The sequence below is a fragment of the Artibeus jamaicensis genome, unplaced genomic scaffold, assembly GCF_021234435.1.
Source record: "Artibeus jamaicensis isolate MK-2021 breed Jamaican fruit bat unplaced genomic scaffold, CSHL_Jam_final contig_1284, whole genome shotgun sequence".
Taxonomy (NCBI): domain Eukaryota; kingdom Metazoa; phylum Chordata; class Mammalia; order Chiroptera; family Phyllostomidae; genus Artibeus; species Artibeus jamaicensis.
In genome coordinates this window covers 143,950-159,894 of record NW_026521249.1, presented here as the reverse complement: position 1 = coordinate 159,894, position 15,945 = coordinate 143,950, and the positions used below count along the sequence as shown (strand labels likewise).

At 42.3% G+C, this 15,945-nt stretch overlaps 1 protein-coding gene across 1 annotated transcript in view; it reads right to left on the bottom strand.

The window, feature by feature from the left end:
* Positions 1–2,841, bottom strand: part of GPR39 (G protein-coupled receptor 39) — a 215,264-nt gene extending 212,423 nt beyond the window's left edge. The window contains exon 1 of the mRNA XM_053666791.1: positions 1,598–2,841. Within this exon, the coding sequence (XP_053522766.1) occupies positions 1,598–2,444 (847 nt within the window). The 5' untranslated portion in view covers positions 2,445–2,841. The remainder of the gene's footprint in view (positions 1–1,597) is intronic.
* Between the last annotated feature and the right edge of the window lie 13,104 nt (positions 2,842–15,945).

Genomic DNA, 15,945 nt, shown 5'->3' with positions numbered 1-15,945 from the left:
CGTCACAATGTATTTAATGTGTGGCCCAAGACAACTCTTCTTCCATTGTAGCCCAAAGACACCAAAAGGTTGGACACCCATGCAAGCAAATGAAATGTTTATGCCTTCCTGCAATATTTTGGGCAGCAGCCAGTGGATGAGAGAAATTGAATTCAGTGGTGCCCTTCCAAAGTCTGCAGAGTTACCTACTTATGGTACTTGCAGCAACACCACCAGCCCAATCTAGGTAGTACCTTCCTTATCAAAGTCCTGCTTTATTTCATTTTCCCTCTCCAGTCATTTTCTTGCACTGAGAAGCAAAATTTGGTTTGGCACTTAAGTGCATTTAAACTAAGTCTTCTCTAAGCCTCAAATTCTATGAAATGGAAATGTACATCACCTAGCACAGGCCCTGATGCAGAGTAAGCATCCAAAACTTGCAAAATTCCCTCCTTTCACATCTCACAGATACAGTCAAGTCAGCTGTAGACACACCAGAAGCCAGAGGAAGTGCTAGGACAAGACCAGGTTCTTTCCATTCTCTTCAGTTACCTTCAAATTTTCTCTCATGTCTAACGCTTGGTCCTGGAACCTGTTACTCCAGTTTCCCACACCTAAACAAACAGCACCATGGTTCATTCTTTCTCCTACTGCAGCACTGGAAAGGGGAGGGGGCAGGGGAGAAACATTTGTTACGTGAACTCTCCCTTGACTCACATGCCCAGATCTTTTTCTTGTTTCTAAAAAATATTTTCTAAAACATTCACTCACACAAACTTTATGTGTCTCCATTAAAGCCCTGTGCCCCAGAGGGCAGCCACCAGGCCCCTCTTTTGAAGGCTTGGGAGCATGCAGATGATGAGCTCCTTTTTCCTGACAGGAGGGTCTGACTTTAAATATTTTCATCACAACAAAAATTTGGAAAGCAAAGAGCTTTGTCTGCATGGGAATTGAGTGTTTTGGATAATCCATCAAGCCCCAGGAATCTGTGGAGCCAGATTTTCTGGATCAAGCAGGTGGGTGGCCCCCCCTGTTTCTCGCCCTGTTGAAGAACAGACCCACCACAGCAGACATGCAAGCCCCGCCTTGAGGAGTGCTTGTCTGAAAGCTCCGGTTTCATGAAACTAGGTAGATCACCCCTGGGAATAAAATAGCCTGGGGAGAGTGTTTTCCTGACAGCCTTGCTTCTCCAAAGAAGAAAAATGGGAACAAAAAAATCTGTCTGAGAAAAATATTCCTGGGTAAAGATAGGCAAGATAAGAATACTATCTTTCATCTGCACAGAACTTGGTCCTTCTCAAAGGACTTTCACCTCTCCTGCATTATCTAATTTGACCCTCACATTGCTCGTATTTTCATCTCCATTTTACCCAAGATATTTTGTGACTCACTGGAGGTCCCAGAGGTGCTATTCTGGAATATACCCAGACCTTCTGACTCCTGGTCTGGTGCTCTTTTCACCATAATCTTAATGCCCAAACACAGAGAACAGATCAGTACCTCTTCAACCTCAAGAACTTGTTTACACGTGTAAGGCAAGATTTGCAGTTAAGAAGAACACAGGGGAATAGGGACAGGAGAAGGGGAAGCTGCCAGGCTGCCCGCTAGCAGGACTCACTCAGGAAGAGGATGGTCTGCCTCCTGGCCGCCCGGCTCTCCTGGCTCTCGGACTTCCTCAGCTGCCCCTCCCCGGACAGCACGCCCTGCTTGCTCCTCCTGAGCACCTGCATCATGTTCCAGCACATGAAGGCCACAGCGACCAGGACCACGAGGTAGACCACAAAGGCGCTGAAGATGCTGGCTTGGAAGGTGGTCCAGCGGCTGGAGAGGCTGGTACAGATGGACATGTTGGAGGTCTCGGGTTGCTCGTGGTGGCGGGTGAGGGAGCGGTTGCAAGAGAGACCCTGGTGACTGTGTACGCGCAACAGGGGGTACTCAACTCCCATGGCAAAAAGCAAAGGCAATGCCAGCAGGGTGGAGGTGACCCAGACGAAGCCAATCAGCAGCTTCACCTGGCAGGGCCCCGACATGGCCTTGTACCAAAAAGGGTGGCAGATGGCGACATAGCGCTCGAAGCTGAGCGTCAGCACATGCAGCAGCGTGGCGTAACTGCAGGTCTCGAAGAGAAATTTGTGCAGCTTACAGGACAGGGCATGGCTGGGCGTCGTCAGGGGGTTCCAGATGATGCTGTAGAACTCCATGGGCATGCCGATGAGGAAGACCAAGATGTCGGAGCAAGCCAGGCTCACCATGTGATCTGTCACCTCCTTCTGCAAGTAGCCTTTCTTCTGCAGCACCTGGGTGACCCGAATAGTGACACTGTTCCCCAGGATGCCCACCACGAAGATGACCAGGTTCACCAGGATGAGAGTGATCTTGATCCAGGTGACCACCTCGAATCGGGGTACATGGCTGTGATCAATAATGTGGGAGCAGTCACCACTGGAGCCTCTGGGTGCAGCCATCAGGGAGGAAGTCACGCTGCCAGTCCCAAGACCTCCACTTCCCTCCTCTCAGAGGAGCCCAAATTTCTTAGCTGCAACTCAGGAGGGCTTTCTCTCGCTCAGGCTTGCCTGAAGACGGTAATTTAGTATTTCAGGTGGTTTCATGGAAACTTCCTGGAGCAGCCCAACCTATAGCGGCCCGGAGGCGCGCCTGGGGGGTGGAGTTTGGGGGCGCGCGGTAAGAGTGAGGCGGAGACGGCGCGGACGGAGGGAGGAGGTTCTAATCTGGCCGAGAGTGAGCCCCGCAGCCGCAGCGTGCAGGCCCTGCTCCCCTGGAAACCCTGGCAAGCTCTGCCCTGCTGCTCTCCGTCCCGCTCCAGCTGCCTGGCACTTGCAGCCTCCAACTCACCCTCCAGGAGCACACTCGGCGCTACTAGAGGTGGAGTGGTCAGGATCAATCATTAACCACCAGTGACTGGGCTCAGCGGAAGGCTACGGGCACAGCCCAGCCTCAGGGTTTGACTCAGGTCACGGGCATGGTCCCAAAATCAGATCTGGGCTCCGAAGCTCCGAGCCAGAGTGGCCCCACCTCCCCCTCCGCCCACGCGGCTGCTCAGACACAGCTGTGGCCAGCTGCCCGGACCGACGTCCTAGGAAGCGCAGCCCAGGGGGAGTTGGAGTGCGCTCCCGGCCTCGTAGTCCGGGATTGCTGCTGGGAAAGACCAGCTTCCCTTCTGCCCTATCCCCACTGCAACAGCTGGCCTGGGGGTCCTTCAAAGGTTGAGACACCGCCTGTTGAGGGGCAACTGGAACCAAGCACTGGCCTCAGTAACAGGCTAGTTGGCCGGATCACCCTTAGAGAACGCAGCAAACGCTAGCCTCCTTGGTGCCCTGCCTCTGCCTTTGGGGCCCTGGGGCTTTTGCAGAGGATGGTTGGGGCTGGGCCGCTCCAACCGCTGTTTCAGGAAGCCGGCCCCAAGCAGGCTCAAGGATCCCCATAAAAGTCCCGTCTGCCTCCAAAGACTCTCTATGTTCCTCGCAGAGCCCTGCCTTCTCTTCCTTCGGAGGGAAGTGGGGAACACGGGGGCTTTCTGATTCATTCCATGGCTGAGGCCCCTCTCCCACAGGCAGCGGCGGGAAGGCTTTACTGGGGGCACGTACAGGGATGAGGGTGTCGCCATCAGCCAAGTTGGGATGCCGCTGATGAAAGGCGTGGACTGCGAAGCTGCTGCAGCCAGGACGACGTGGACAGCACCAGGAGGCCGCTGTGCAGGCTCAACAGGGCCACGGAGCGACTTAGCGTTAAGGATCATGGCATTTTCTCTCTCTTCAGGGAGAGAGAAAACCTCTAATTGGCCCATTTTCATCTCCTAAATCCAAAATCAGAGAAAGTGGGGGGGGGGGTGGCAGAAGGGAGACTGTCTTGTGCATTGTAGAATGTTTAACACATATTGTACATCCCCCTCTCCCCATAGTTATAACCAAAATGTCTCCGTTGCCAAATATCTTCTGAGGGAGCAAAGTGGCCCCAGGGAGAGAAACACTGCCCTGCAGGAAGAAAGTAGACTCCCTTGATCTGACCATCCCAAGACCCTTGCACTGGCTCTGTACTAAAAACCATCTAAAATTATCAAACCACACCCCTGTGATGTGAACATTTTAAAGATGAGGACACCGGTGTGCAGAGAATAGGTGTTTCCCCAAGGCTAGAATAGAGTGAGAGACCTGAAATTAATCTAAATGTGTCATGCCCTGAGTCCTAAGAGGAAGGGACTTCTGGGAGCACAGTATAAGCTCGGAAAATGAGTTCTTTAATGATGCACAGAAAGATATAGGGACCGTATTTTCTGACCGCACGCCAGACACATGGTCTGAGGACCTCAAGGAATATTTGATTTTGACACTGTCTCAAGAAAAAAAAAAATTCTCTGTTTGTTCTGTTAAATGATAAGCTCTGAGGCCAAGAACTGCATCTTCTTACTCTCTGACACCTCTCCATAGCACCCTCATAATGTTTTGCCAAGAGCCCTTCTCCACACTCACATGTGCTATTCAACCTACTTGCTGGAATCTCCTAACTCATTCCCTTATGGGTGCAGTGTGCTTGGCTGAGGGACCTCAAGAGCCATATAGCTGTCCCACAAAGTTCACAGGGTAAGTATGGACCCTCAGGCCTTCATAACTGTCCCAAAGCTGTTAAAAAGAAGGTGGTCTAGGAAGACACACATCTCAGCCCGCTTCCTCCACCACCAGCACACATGTCTCACTAAGTGGACCCTGCCCACTTCTTTCTTGTCAATGGAAAATAAGCAGGGAACCTAGAAAGTATTTCTCTGCCCAGCCATATATCCTCCCTTTGAAATCCTCTTAGTCATTCCCTGAGTCCCTATTATATGCCAAGCGTTTTCACATAATTTATTTCTTTCAGTCCTCAGAAGACTGCAAAGTGGACATTACCCCATTTTATAGATGCAGAGACTGAGGATCAGGGGAATTAAATGACCTTCCATATAATAGGGTCAGAGGCAGGATTCCAACCCAAGTTCCCCTGGCATGAAAGCACTTTCCACTCTGGGCCGTCCTCTCTCTGTGCTAGACAGGACTGCGCCAGGCTAACCAGTGGCATTTAGGGCAGGAATTATTTTAAGTCTCCAGCCCTGATGCTTCCCCTCTCCCCAGGTGCAGCATTTGCTATCCACAACATATTCGATAGTTCCAATTTGTTCTGCTCAGACAAGATTCCCATTATTGTCTAATTTCCTTCATCAAAAATTTTTTCAAAAGTGTGAACTAAGATTATAAATGCATGGCCAACAGTGAGAATCAAGCTAAGTAAAATTTACTCCTTATAGTAGAGATTAAAAATGCATTTTGAACAAAAGTTCAGAACAATTAAATTTTCATTTCACCTTTGCTTTTCCTAAGACCAGTTAAAAACTATTTAATGTGCTTTCATTTATTGATAACAGGCTGGTATAACACCAAGCCTGATTCTGTATAATATAGATTTTTTAAATTAGCATATTATATAGAGGAAAGAAATAAAAGGAATGAAAAGTAAGAAGAAAGAATGCTTGAGGTGCCCTTTGATTTCCCCTCGACTCAGGGCTCATTCCAGGGTCCACACAAATTTATATTCACATTCTGCACATTCCAGGTGGCCTTTGAGGTTATTTAGGCTTGAGGCTTTCATATACTTTTTAGCACTGAATCTCATCTTTTTAAAAAGATTTTCTTAATTTTTGGAGAGGGGAATGGAGAGAGAAAGGAGGGGAGAAACATCAATGTGTGGCTGCCGCTCGTGCACCCCATACTGGGAACCTGGTGTGCAACTCAGGCATGTGTCCCAGACCAGGAATCAAACCAGTGATCCTCTCATTCACAGGCTGGCAGTCAATCCATTGAGCCATAGCAGGCAGGGCCTCATTTTAAAATTAAATCTACAATGACACCTGAAGTAAAAGAAAATTTAAAAATACACACACATATACATATACTATACTTTGTAAATTTACATTTATTTTGTACGCTCAAAATGTTAACATTTACTCACTTAAAGTCAATCAACAATTTATACCCTAAAAAGTGAAGAATACTTGTTTACAAAGTTTCATAGTAAAATCATGACTATGCATTAAGCTACAAAGAAAACAAATAATTTTTAATTATAAACAATACAGATAACTTTATTTAGAATTCTATATAACTAAAAGCAGAAAACTGAAACATAAAACCTTACTATTACAAAATATTTTAAATCTTAGGAACAATTTTTGGTCAAAGAGAAAACCAAATGCAAAACATCTGGAGAATAATGACCACCAAAATACTGCCTATCAAAATTTGTGGGAAATAGCTAAAGAGTGTTCAGAAAAGATTTATAGCCTGAAATATTCTAATAAACAAAAAGAGTACAAACATAGGATGTTGTAAAATAATAAAATTAAGGAAAACAATAAGGGACTAATAAAGATTCAAGTAATTATGAAAGAACTGCATAGTAGCACTAATATATAAGCCCACCCTGTCTTTTTTTCTTAAGTAGGACTTCTTCTTAATGACTACGAGTCATTAAGAATAACAGGTAGCAACTGTGCTGGCTGCCACCTGCACCCCCCACAGCACAACTGTGATCTGCCAGAGAGGAGAAGCTAGTGAGGTGAACCCTAGCATCACTCAGGGTTGCTGCCTGTAGGCACTTTCCAGACCATAGTGTGGAAAGGGGACTCTAAGTAAGTGTAGATCTTGCCAAGTTGAAGAAACAGACTGGTAGTCAGGAGATAAGTGTTGCTGGACTTTATGGAGCAGAGTTCTAGAAAGGAGGGAGCTATGCAGAAAAGGAATTCAGAAATCTGAACAGAGGATCTCTTGAGTCTTTAGCTGAATTCTAATGGACATGCAGAGGTGAGACTCCAGAAACTGGGTAAAGTACACTACTGAGGAAAGAACAACTGTTGGGGAGCTCTAAGCCAAACTATTCCCAGGGTCATACAGAGCTGGTACATTGTTAAAGTTCTAACCAATAAGTGAAGAGATCTCATCAAGCCAATTCTGGAAGGGCCAGACCTTAGTAAATGAACTAAACTAGTTGCAGAGCTAAGGCTAGTCTGGACCTGAGCTATGTAATAGGGTACCTGCTAGCCACATGTGGTTAGTTATACCTGAAATATGGCTAGTCCAAACTGAGGTATTTTGTAAATATAATACATACCACATTTCAACGACTTTGTATGAAAAAATAAAGTAAATGTAATGGTTCTAATATATTAATTTCATGTAGAAATTATAATATTTGACTATAGTGGGTTAAATAATATACATTATTAAAAGTAATTTTACTTCTCTTTTTACATTATTTAAAATGTGCCTAATGGAATATTTTAAATTATATGTGGCTTGCATTTGTGGCTCACATGCATATGTGTATTTCATCTATATTTCTATGGGATAGTAATACCATAAACAAATAGATAATGAAACAAAAGAGAAAATCCAAGAATAAACCAATACTTATAGGAATTTCATTTATGTTAATGGTGACATTTCAGATCAGTAGGGAATGATGCATTGTCCAATAATTGGTATTGGAACAAAAGGTTAGCCATATTATAAAAAAGTTGGATACATACCTCTATACTTTATTATAATACAAATCATTAAATGATAGAATAAAACACTAGGGAATTTTTTAAATTAAATTGCATTTTAAAGCTTATGACATAAATCCTAGAAGCTATAAAGGAAAGGTTGATAAACTTTATTTCATAAACATAAAAATGTTCTGCAAGGCAAGAAACAATAGCCAAAGATAAATGATAAAGAACATACTTATAGAAATTACATATAATTATTTTCACACCATAATGAGTGATTTCCATAACAAACTCAAGTTGGATAAAATATGCATTTATTTCCAAAACTGATCTGCAGATTCACTGTAATCCCATTAATTAAAATTTCAACAGACTTTTTAAGAAAAAAGAAATTGCCAAGAGAAAAGACAAGAAACCCAATTTAAAAAATAAGTCAAAGACATAAACAGGTACTTCACAAATCAGGAATCCAGATGGACAATAAACAACAAAAAGCTACTCAACCTTTTTAGCAGTTGAGGAAATACAAATTAAAACCACTAAGTAAATACAACTGCATGTATACCAGACTGACTAATGTTTAAAGATGACCAATACCATAAAAACTGACAAATTGATTTCAAAATTTACAAAGGAATGTCAAGAGCCAAAAATGAGGAAGATATCCTTAGAAAGTAGGGGATTTGTTCTTCCCAACATCAAAACTTATTCTAAAGCTATAGTTCATAAGACAGTGTGTTTTAGATATGGGGATGGACAAAGAAAAGAATAATACAGAAAAGATAGCACAGAAATGAATCCACATGTGTATAGACAGGATTAATGACAGAGATGGCACTGTGGGATAGTGCATCAGATATGGTCTTTTTCATTGGTGTAGTCATTGACTGTGTCCAGAGTGGGGAGTGGGAAATGTGAGAGGAAAAGACAATACTCTTATTTGTACCATTTACTAATATCCATGGTGTAAGTACTCCCACCATGACTGATTTCAAGCCACCCACACTTTAGCAATCTAGTCATAAAACTTGTGAAACTTTAATAATCAACTCTGGTAAGCTCCAGTATACCACTCTTCTCAATAAATGTTATTTGTGGTAATTAAGTACTCATTTGGATAAAATTCATTAAGAAAAAAGACATACAACCCAATTTTTAAAATGAGCCAAAGAGATAAGCAGGCACTTCACAAAAAAGGAGTCCAGATGGACAATAAACAATAAAAAGCTACCCAATCTTTTTAGGAGTCATGAGAATGCAAACTAAAACTGCAATTAAATAAAACTTCACACGTACCAGAATGACTAACATCTAAAGACAACCAATACCATCTGTCTGTGAAGCTGTGGAGTAATGGTGACTCTCTAATATTGTAGATGGAAGAGTAAATTGGTGCAACCACTTTAGAAAAGAGGTTGGCAGTGTCTACTAAAATTAGACATACACATATGCTGTGATGCAGCAATTCTTCTCCTAGGTATATAACCTACAGCTCATGTCACCAGAATGACACTGATGATCCATATAAGAATGCGTATATTCATATTTTAAGTAATTACCCCAATCTAAAGAACACCCAATTGTCTATCTACAGAAGAACATATAAGCAAAATGCAACATATTCATATAGAGTCCACTGCTACAGAAACAATGTGGTTGAGTCTTAAACCATAATGATGCATGAAAGAAGCAAGACACAAAATAATCTAAGTCCATTTTCATAACATTTAAAAACAGACAAAACAATAATATTTGGGGATATATATGTTATATGATGATATATAATAAAACTATTTTTTAGTTACTTATTCATTCTTTCCTTTATAAGGCAAAGCTATCTTTTCTGTGAAAGGAAGCAATTCACCTCTTATGGAAAGGACATATAAGATAGATGTGGGAACTTCTAAATGCTAACAATATTCTATTTATTAACCTGGGTAATAGTTACATGATGGTAATTACATGATGCTTTGCCTTATGATTTTTTACTAGCCAGTTATTTATGTCTTATGGGCTTTGTTCATGTTATGTTTTATAATATTGTGAGACAATCTTTTTAAAACACTGATCCACCCAGTTGGATGAGCTGAGTCAACCCTGGTTTTCACCAGTGGAATGACGGTGCTGCAGCCCGATCAACTCTTACAGTGACAGTATAGTAACAGCTCTCACTATTAAATACCTACTGGGACTAGACATTATGCTTGTTCAATGCTCAAAATAGCTCTGCAGGTTGAGTGTTATTATTTCTATTTACATGTCCATAATTCACCCACCAAGTGGTAGTAGTCTACCCAAGACCTGGCCCATGGCCAGGAGCCTGCAGCCTGATTGTCCACATTTTTTCAGTACTTACTGTCTAGATGAGTGTAACAGCAATGAGAAGTTGGACCCTGGTGTGCCATTACCATGTAACCTGGAGACTTCCTTCTTTCTTCCTTTTTCTCTTTTCTTCCTTCTTTCACCCCTGGAATGTTATTCAGCAAATAGCCTGAGGATTGAGGTTTCTGGACCACAAGAACAAGGCTGAAGAAAGTCCTGTGAAAAAATGTCATATCTTTATAGAGGCTTTGGCTTCACAGATTGAGAGGGTTGATGGCCCTTTGCAGGGAACTGATGGAATGCTGTGCCACCTCAGTTCATACTTAGGTGAGCACTTGCGGAGAGGCTCAATATTTCTTCTAGGAAATGTTTTCCTTTAAAAAAACATTTTATATGTTAGGTTCTACCATCTAGAAAAAATGATTCAGGAAAGAAAAACTGTCCCTTTCATTTGGTTAAGCTGATGAGATGCAGTTTTTATTTTGCCTGTATCTTTTTCTTCTTTTAACTTGAAAATTTTGAGCTCACTGAAATGAACTCCTTACATGTAGGGGGTCTCCCTGTTAAATGCTAGGCTCTCCTAGGAGGTGAAGGGACTCTGAGAGCAAAGCAGCTACTCAGTCCAGGGACACCCAGGCAGATAGCAGTCCCTTGTACTCACCCCTGTTTCTCCCAGACCTACTTAAGTCTTTGCATATCTGCTGCAGGCCGCTGTGGACCAGAAAATGCCTACCACCTGGGCTTCTCCCGGTTGCATGTCCTCCTGCACATTGCATACCATTCACATTGCATGCCCTGCATACCACATGCTCAGAGCACAGGGAAACAGCAGTGCCTCAGCTCCCCATGCTTCTCCTATAAAACCTTATAAAGAAACAAGTAACCCTTGTCCTTGATCTCCTTATCTTAAAATACTCTGTGCAAAGAACATACAGTTTCTCTTGCCCAGCACTATATTTCTAGCCCACTTAGAAAGAAACCTTGCATGTCCCTAGCCCCGGTGATCATTCAGGAATATAGTGACTTTCAGCCTTGATGGAAATTTCAGTAATGTCTTCTTATCAATTAGTCTATGATCCACCATCTCTTGCTATGTAAACCTACACAGATTGATCCAGGATTGACACCTGTTCATTCGTTGACTCCTCAGAGAATGCTATAGCATGATGATTCAAATGATAGACTCAGAAGCCAGAAGCCTTGGGTTTGCATCTGGTCTCTTCCATGCAACTTCTTTGCACCTTAGATTCTTCACCTGCAAAATGCATATAAAAATAGTACTTATCTCCTGAATTTTTTCTGAGGGTTAAATAAGTTTATATAAAATGTGTCTGGCAGATTGTATGTACCCATATATGTATTAGCTTTGCCAAACGGGGCAATAAAGCTCAGTGGTTAAAAACACAGACTCTGCAGCTGAAATGTTTATGTCTGGGTCTGCTGCTGCATAGCTTTGTAACCTTGAGCAATTTTCTTATCTTTCTGAGCCCCAGTTTCCTTATGTGTTAGCTGGAGGATAAACAGCAATACATACTTCAAAGGGTTCTTAGCAAAACCAACTGTTATAAGATAAGTAAAGCACTCACAACAATGCCAGGCACAGGGAAACTGCTAGGCAGGAGTTAATCATTATTAACAGCATGTCCACAGCCCATTAGCTGCTGCTGTTCCAGCTCATACTGATGAGCCCAGGGCCCTACTAGTTCCCAAAGCACATTCTAAACACTTCAGGTACCACTATTGTGTGAGCTTGAATTGAGTGCTGAGTACATCTTTCTGAATCCCACTCAAATGAAATCAACAGACACTGGTTCAGCATATCTTCTCTGGAAAGCACAGTGGGAAGTAGGAATATAAAGCAGCAAGACAGTTACTCCTCTCCAGGGGTTTATCTGCAAGTCAAGCCAGGAGCATGTAAATTGTTAGATATCATAAGAACAATTGCCAAGTTAATGGTGGCAGCAGTAAATGCTACAGATACTTAAAGGTGGCATTTGTCCTCACAGGCAAGACAAGCTTCCTAGACTCTGAAAACTGGGGGTGCATGTAGGACATATAGGGAGTCTTTACAATCTGATATTTCATCCAGGAGAACTCCCTATTTTCAAATAGACCACGAACATGGAAAATTTACTCAACAGCAGAGACTCCACAGTCTTTATCTTCACTAAACATGAGCTTTGAATGGTTTGGAGAGCTGTGGCAATCAAGTGACAACAGACCAGCATAAACATATATTTTGTGGATGCTTTTCCTAAGTTTAAAATAGAATGGCCACTCTAAGAGGAATTGCAAGCACCACCTAGGTTGCATTAGCATCCTATGTGCTGACGGAGCTGATCAGCTACTTGACAGACTTCAGGGCAAGCAGCACCCTCCCAGCTGTTCCCCTCTCTTAACTGCAGGCCTCATTGTGAAACCCTTTGGTGTGTTAGAAAAAAAAAACAGACTAAAAACACAGATTTCCCAAACTGAAGTTGCTTATCAAAGCCATAGTTCTTTATTTTTTTAAAAGGGCAGACAGACCTTGTCCTACAAATGATTATATTTAGTACTGGCCACACTCATGCTCTCAGATGTCAGCCCCACCACTTGATCTTTGCCATTAGAACTTGCAGTTTATAAGGAATCTGATGGCCAGGTTCAAAAGTGCAGAAAGAAAAAAGTCTGTTGAAGGCAGGGCCAGTTTCCGTAGCTGCCTCAAGCTCCTAAACTGGGGTAACTTGTCTATTGTGTGATGTCTACCTTCCTCCCTCAACTTATATTATAGATGAAATGTACATTTGTAGCAAACCTAGCCAGCACTGTTACTCTGTGAGATAATGTTTGTCCTGAGTTCCAAATTTGTGAAGACAACCCACTTCAAGGTAGGAACAAAAGGAAAGTCTTTGTGTTATTTATAATGTCTTTCTTCTTTTCTTACAACCACCTCTTCTCCATTGGGAACATCTATGGTTTGACAAACATGAAGAATAAACTCTCTCATTATTCTTTCCAATGACTGTCTTATAGCAATAGATAAATTTTCCACTGTTGCAAAAATAGAAGTCAACAAAGAATGGAGAACAGGGTCAAAGGACATTAATTCAAAACTCAAGTGGCAGCTCTTCTTCATCTCTCAGATAAACCACCAGATTCAGTTATAGCCTCGTCTCTCACCCTTCTAACAGGCTGGATGAAGACCCTTGAGAGAGACCAAGGCTTTGAATGAAAGCAACTAGTGGCTTGGGGTCCAGAGCTATGAAAACTGCATTTGGTCTGGATCCAGCATTTCTTGGCAGATGGAATTTGGTGTTACATGTTCTGCAAAAATCAACATTTTGGTTTGGTCTCATTTTTTGAGCTCTTGGGCAGTGAGCCCAGAGTAGGTCTAGATGTGCTATGACAATTCTGGTACTCAGTTTTGTTCCAGTATACCCCACCATGGGCCACCTCATTATTACCAGCTCAATAGTGCTGAAACATATAGGTTTGTGCCAGCTAGAACAGCAGTCCCCAACCTTTTTGGCACCAGGGACAGTTTTCATGGAAGACAATTTTTCCATGGGCCAGGACAGGGGTCAAGGAAGAGGCAGATCTCAGGCAGTAATGCTAGAGAAGCTTGGATCAATTGCCTGTGGCTCATCTCCTGCTATGTGGCCCTCTCTGTGACAGGCAAGAAGTATAGCCTGTCAGGTCTGATTTACTGTCATTGCTCACTTGGGTATACAGGCACTTGGATTTCATATACTGAGGAGCCATCAAATACAAAGCCCTGGCCACTTAGGAAGATTTTTTTAAAAATACATAAGACACATTGCTGTTGCATGTCAGACTCACAGGCTTGCTGGGGATGATGAACCTACACATGTGAAACTGTGGAGAATATCAGCAAATCTGTATGTGAACTGCTCCCAGAAAAGGAGAACAAATACTTTAGTATGACATTCAAGACCCATTCCAACATGTGTGGCAGATTCTATTTTCCAAAGGTGACTACCAGCAACTCTAACACACACTATACACACACATGTAGATGTATATGTATGTGTATACATCATATATATGTACATGTATGATATAGACATATAGTTGACTCTTAAACAACATGGGGTCAGGTATGCCGGCCCACCTGAGACAATTGGTTCTGGGACACACACACATACACACACACATCTGAAACCAAAATCCAAGGGTACTTAAATTCCCTACAATGGTGTAGAGCAATGCATTCAGTCAGCCCTCTGCATCCATGGACTCCCAACTGGACATCAAAAATAGTAAAGGTATTTGCTGAAAAACATCTGTGTATAAGTGGACCAGTGCAGTTCAAACCAATGTTGTTCAAGAGTCAACTTGAATCTGAGCAGGGGCTTGTGATTGCTTTCACTGAAAAATTATGGCATAGTAATGTTATGTGACTTCCAAGGCTACATTAGCAAAATGATATAGCTTCCTTCTGGCTTATTTGTTTTATAATATAAACATCTGGAATCACTGAGCTAGCATGAAGAAGTGCTGTTACTCCAAGGCTGCTATACTGGAGAGACCTTTAAGAGAGACCTCATAAAATTAGAAACATCTGAGGACCTCCAGCTATTTTAATCTCCAGATGTTTATTGGGGGATTAACATTTCTCAGCCTAACAGTCAGAAACCAGTGAATGATCCTTATGATCACAGCCCCCGGCCTTCAAGCCACTCCAGTTGATGCCCAGTGCAACAGATATGAGCTGACCCAGCTGAACCCCATTTGAATTTTAGATTCATGATCAAAATATGTCCCTGTTTTAAGGCATTAGGTTTTGGGTGTGGTTTTTTATACAGCTATAGTAACTGGAATACCTTACATGCCAACACTACTCCAGCAAGAATGGACAGCTAACTGAACCCAAAACCTCCTGATCATTAATTTCTTCCTCTTGTGTCTGCCCACACAATGAATGTTCCCCCTTCCTGGTATTACTGCCCCTTTCCATTTCTTATTTATTCATTCATTAGTTCATTCATTCATTCACTAAACATACACTTCGTGAAATGTTTACTGTAGAGACGTTGCAAAGAACAACACATTTTTTTCCCTTCAGGAAGCTCATAGTCTAGTCCCAGAGAAAGACGTACAGAAATTGCCAAACTGACATGAATGCGTAGTAATAAAGACACCACCAAATCATAAAACCTTCAAGGTTCATTCAAATCTTTCCTCCTCCTAAGAGTCTTCCCTTGTCCCAAATCATATTCTTTTCTTCTAATATTGAGACTCGTTGGTATTCTAGAGTTAAAACTCACACTAGCTCATAAGAACTGATTGAACACATTTTTTTCCTGCTTTCGGGGACTTCACATAAATAGCTTGAAATACTTCCCACAGTGGAAGTATTTATACCACAGAAGTTGGTAGAAGCTAAAAATTATGTTTTTCCCTCCTTTTCTTCATAGACAGCTGGCTTTTAAACACTGAGCAGCACACCACTGGGGATACCTCTCAGCTGGTATCCATCAAGGGTTAACTTCTGGTATAGGTGATGTTACCTCAAAAAAATGGATCCTCTGGAAATAAAGCTCCTTTAGAAAACAATTGGAAGTGTTGGTGGGAAGATGGTAAGGATATCCTGTGACATGTAGACCACTGCTGGCAGTGAGTCATTAGGCTTTGCTATGGACAGCTTCTTAGTTGCTGGATTTTCTTCCATCTTTCTTTCCTTCCTTCCTTTTTTTTTTTTTTTTTAAGACTGTTGCAAGAGTCCTACAAGCCTGCTAAGATGGTTAGTAGACAAGCTTAAGCAACTCTCAGGCTTCCGTAATCAGGCACTAGAGAGAATCCTGGCCTTTGGCCACTAAAGCAACAGACAAAAGTCTCACCTGTGTAGCTCATATCTGCTCAGCTCTCACACCTGCCTATGGAAAAGAGCTATGTCTCTACTACACCTAATACATGGGTGTGAGCTTTCTTCATGCAGATGTTTCCTTCAATTGAAAATGATAATGTTTTCTGGTTGTTGTAAGTTGAATATCTCCCCTCCCCAAAAGTTATGTTGAAATTCTAAACCCCAATACCTGTGAGAAAAAGTCTTTGCAGATATAATCAAATTACAACAAAATCATTAGTGTAGGCCCTAATCCAAGATG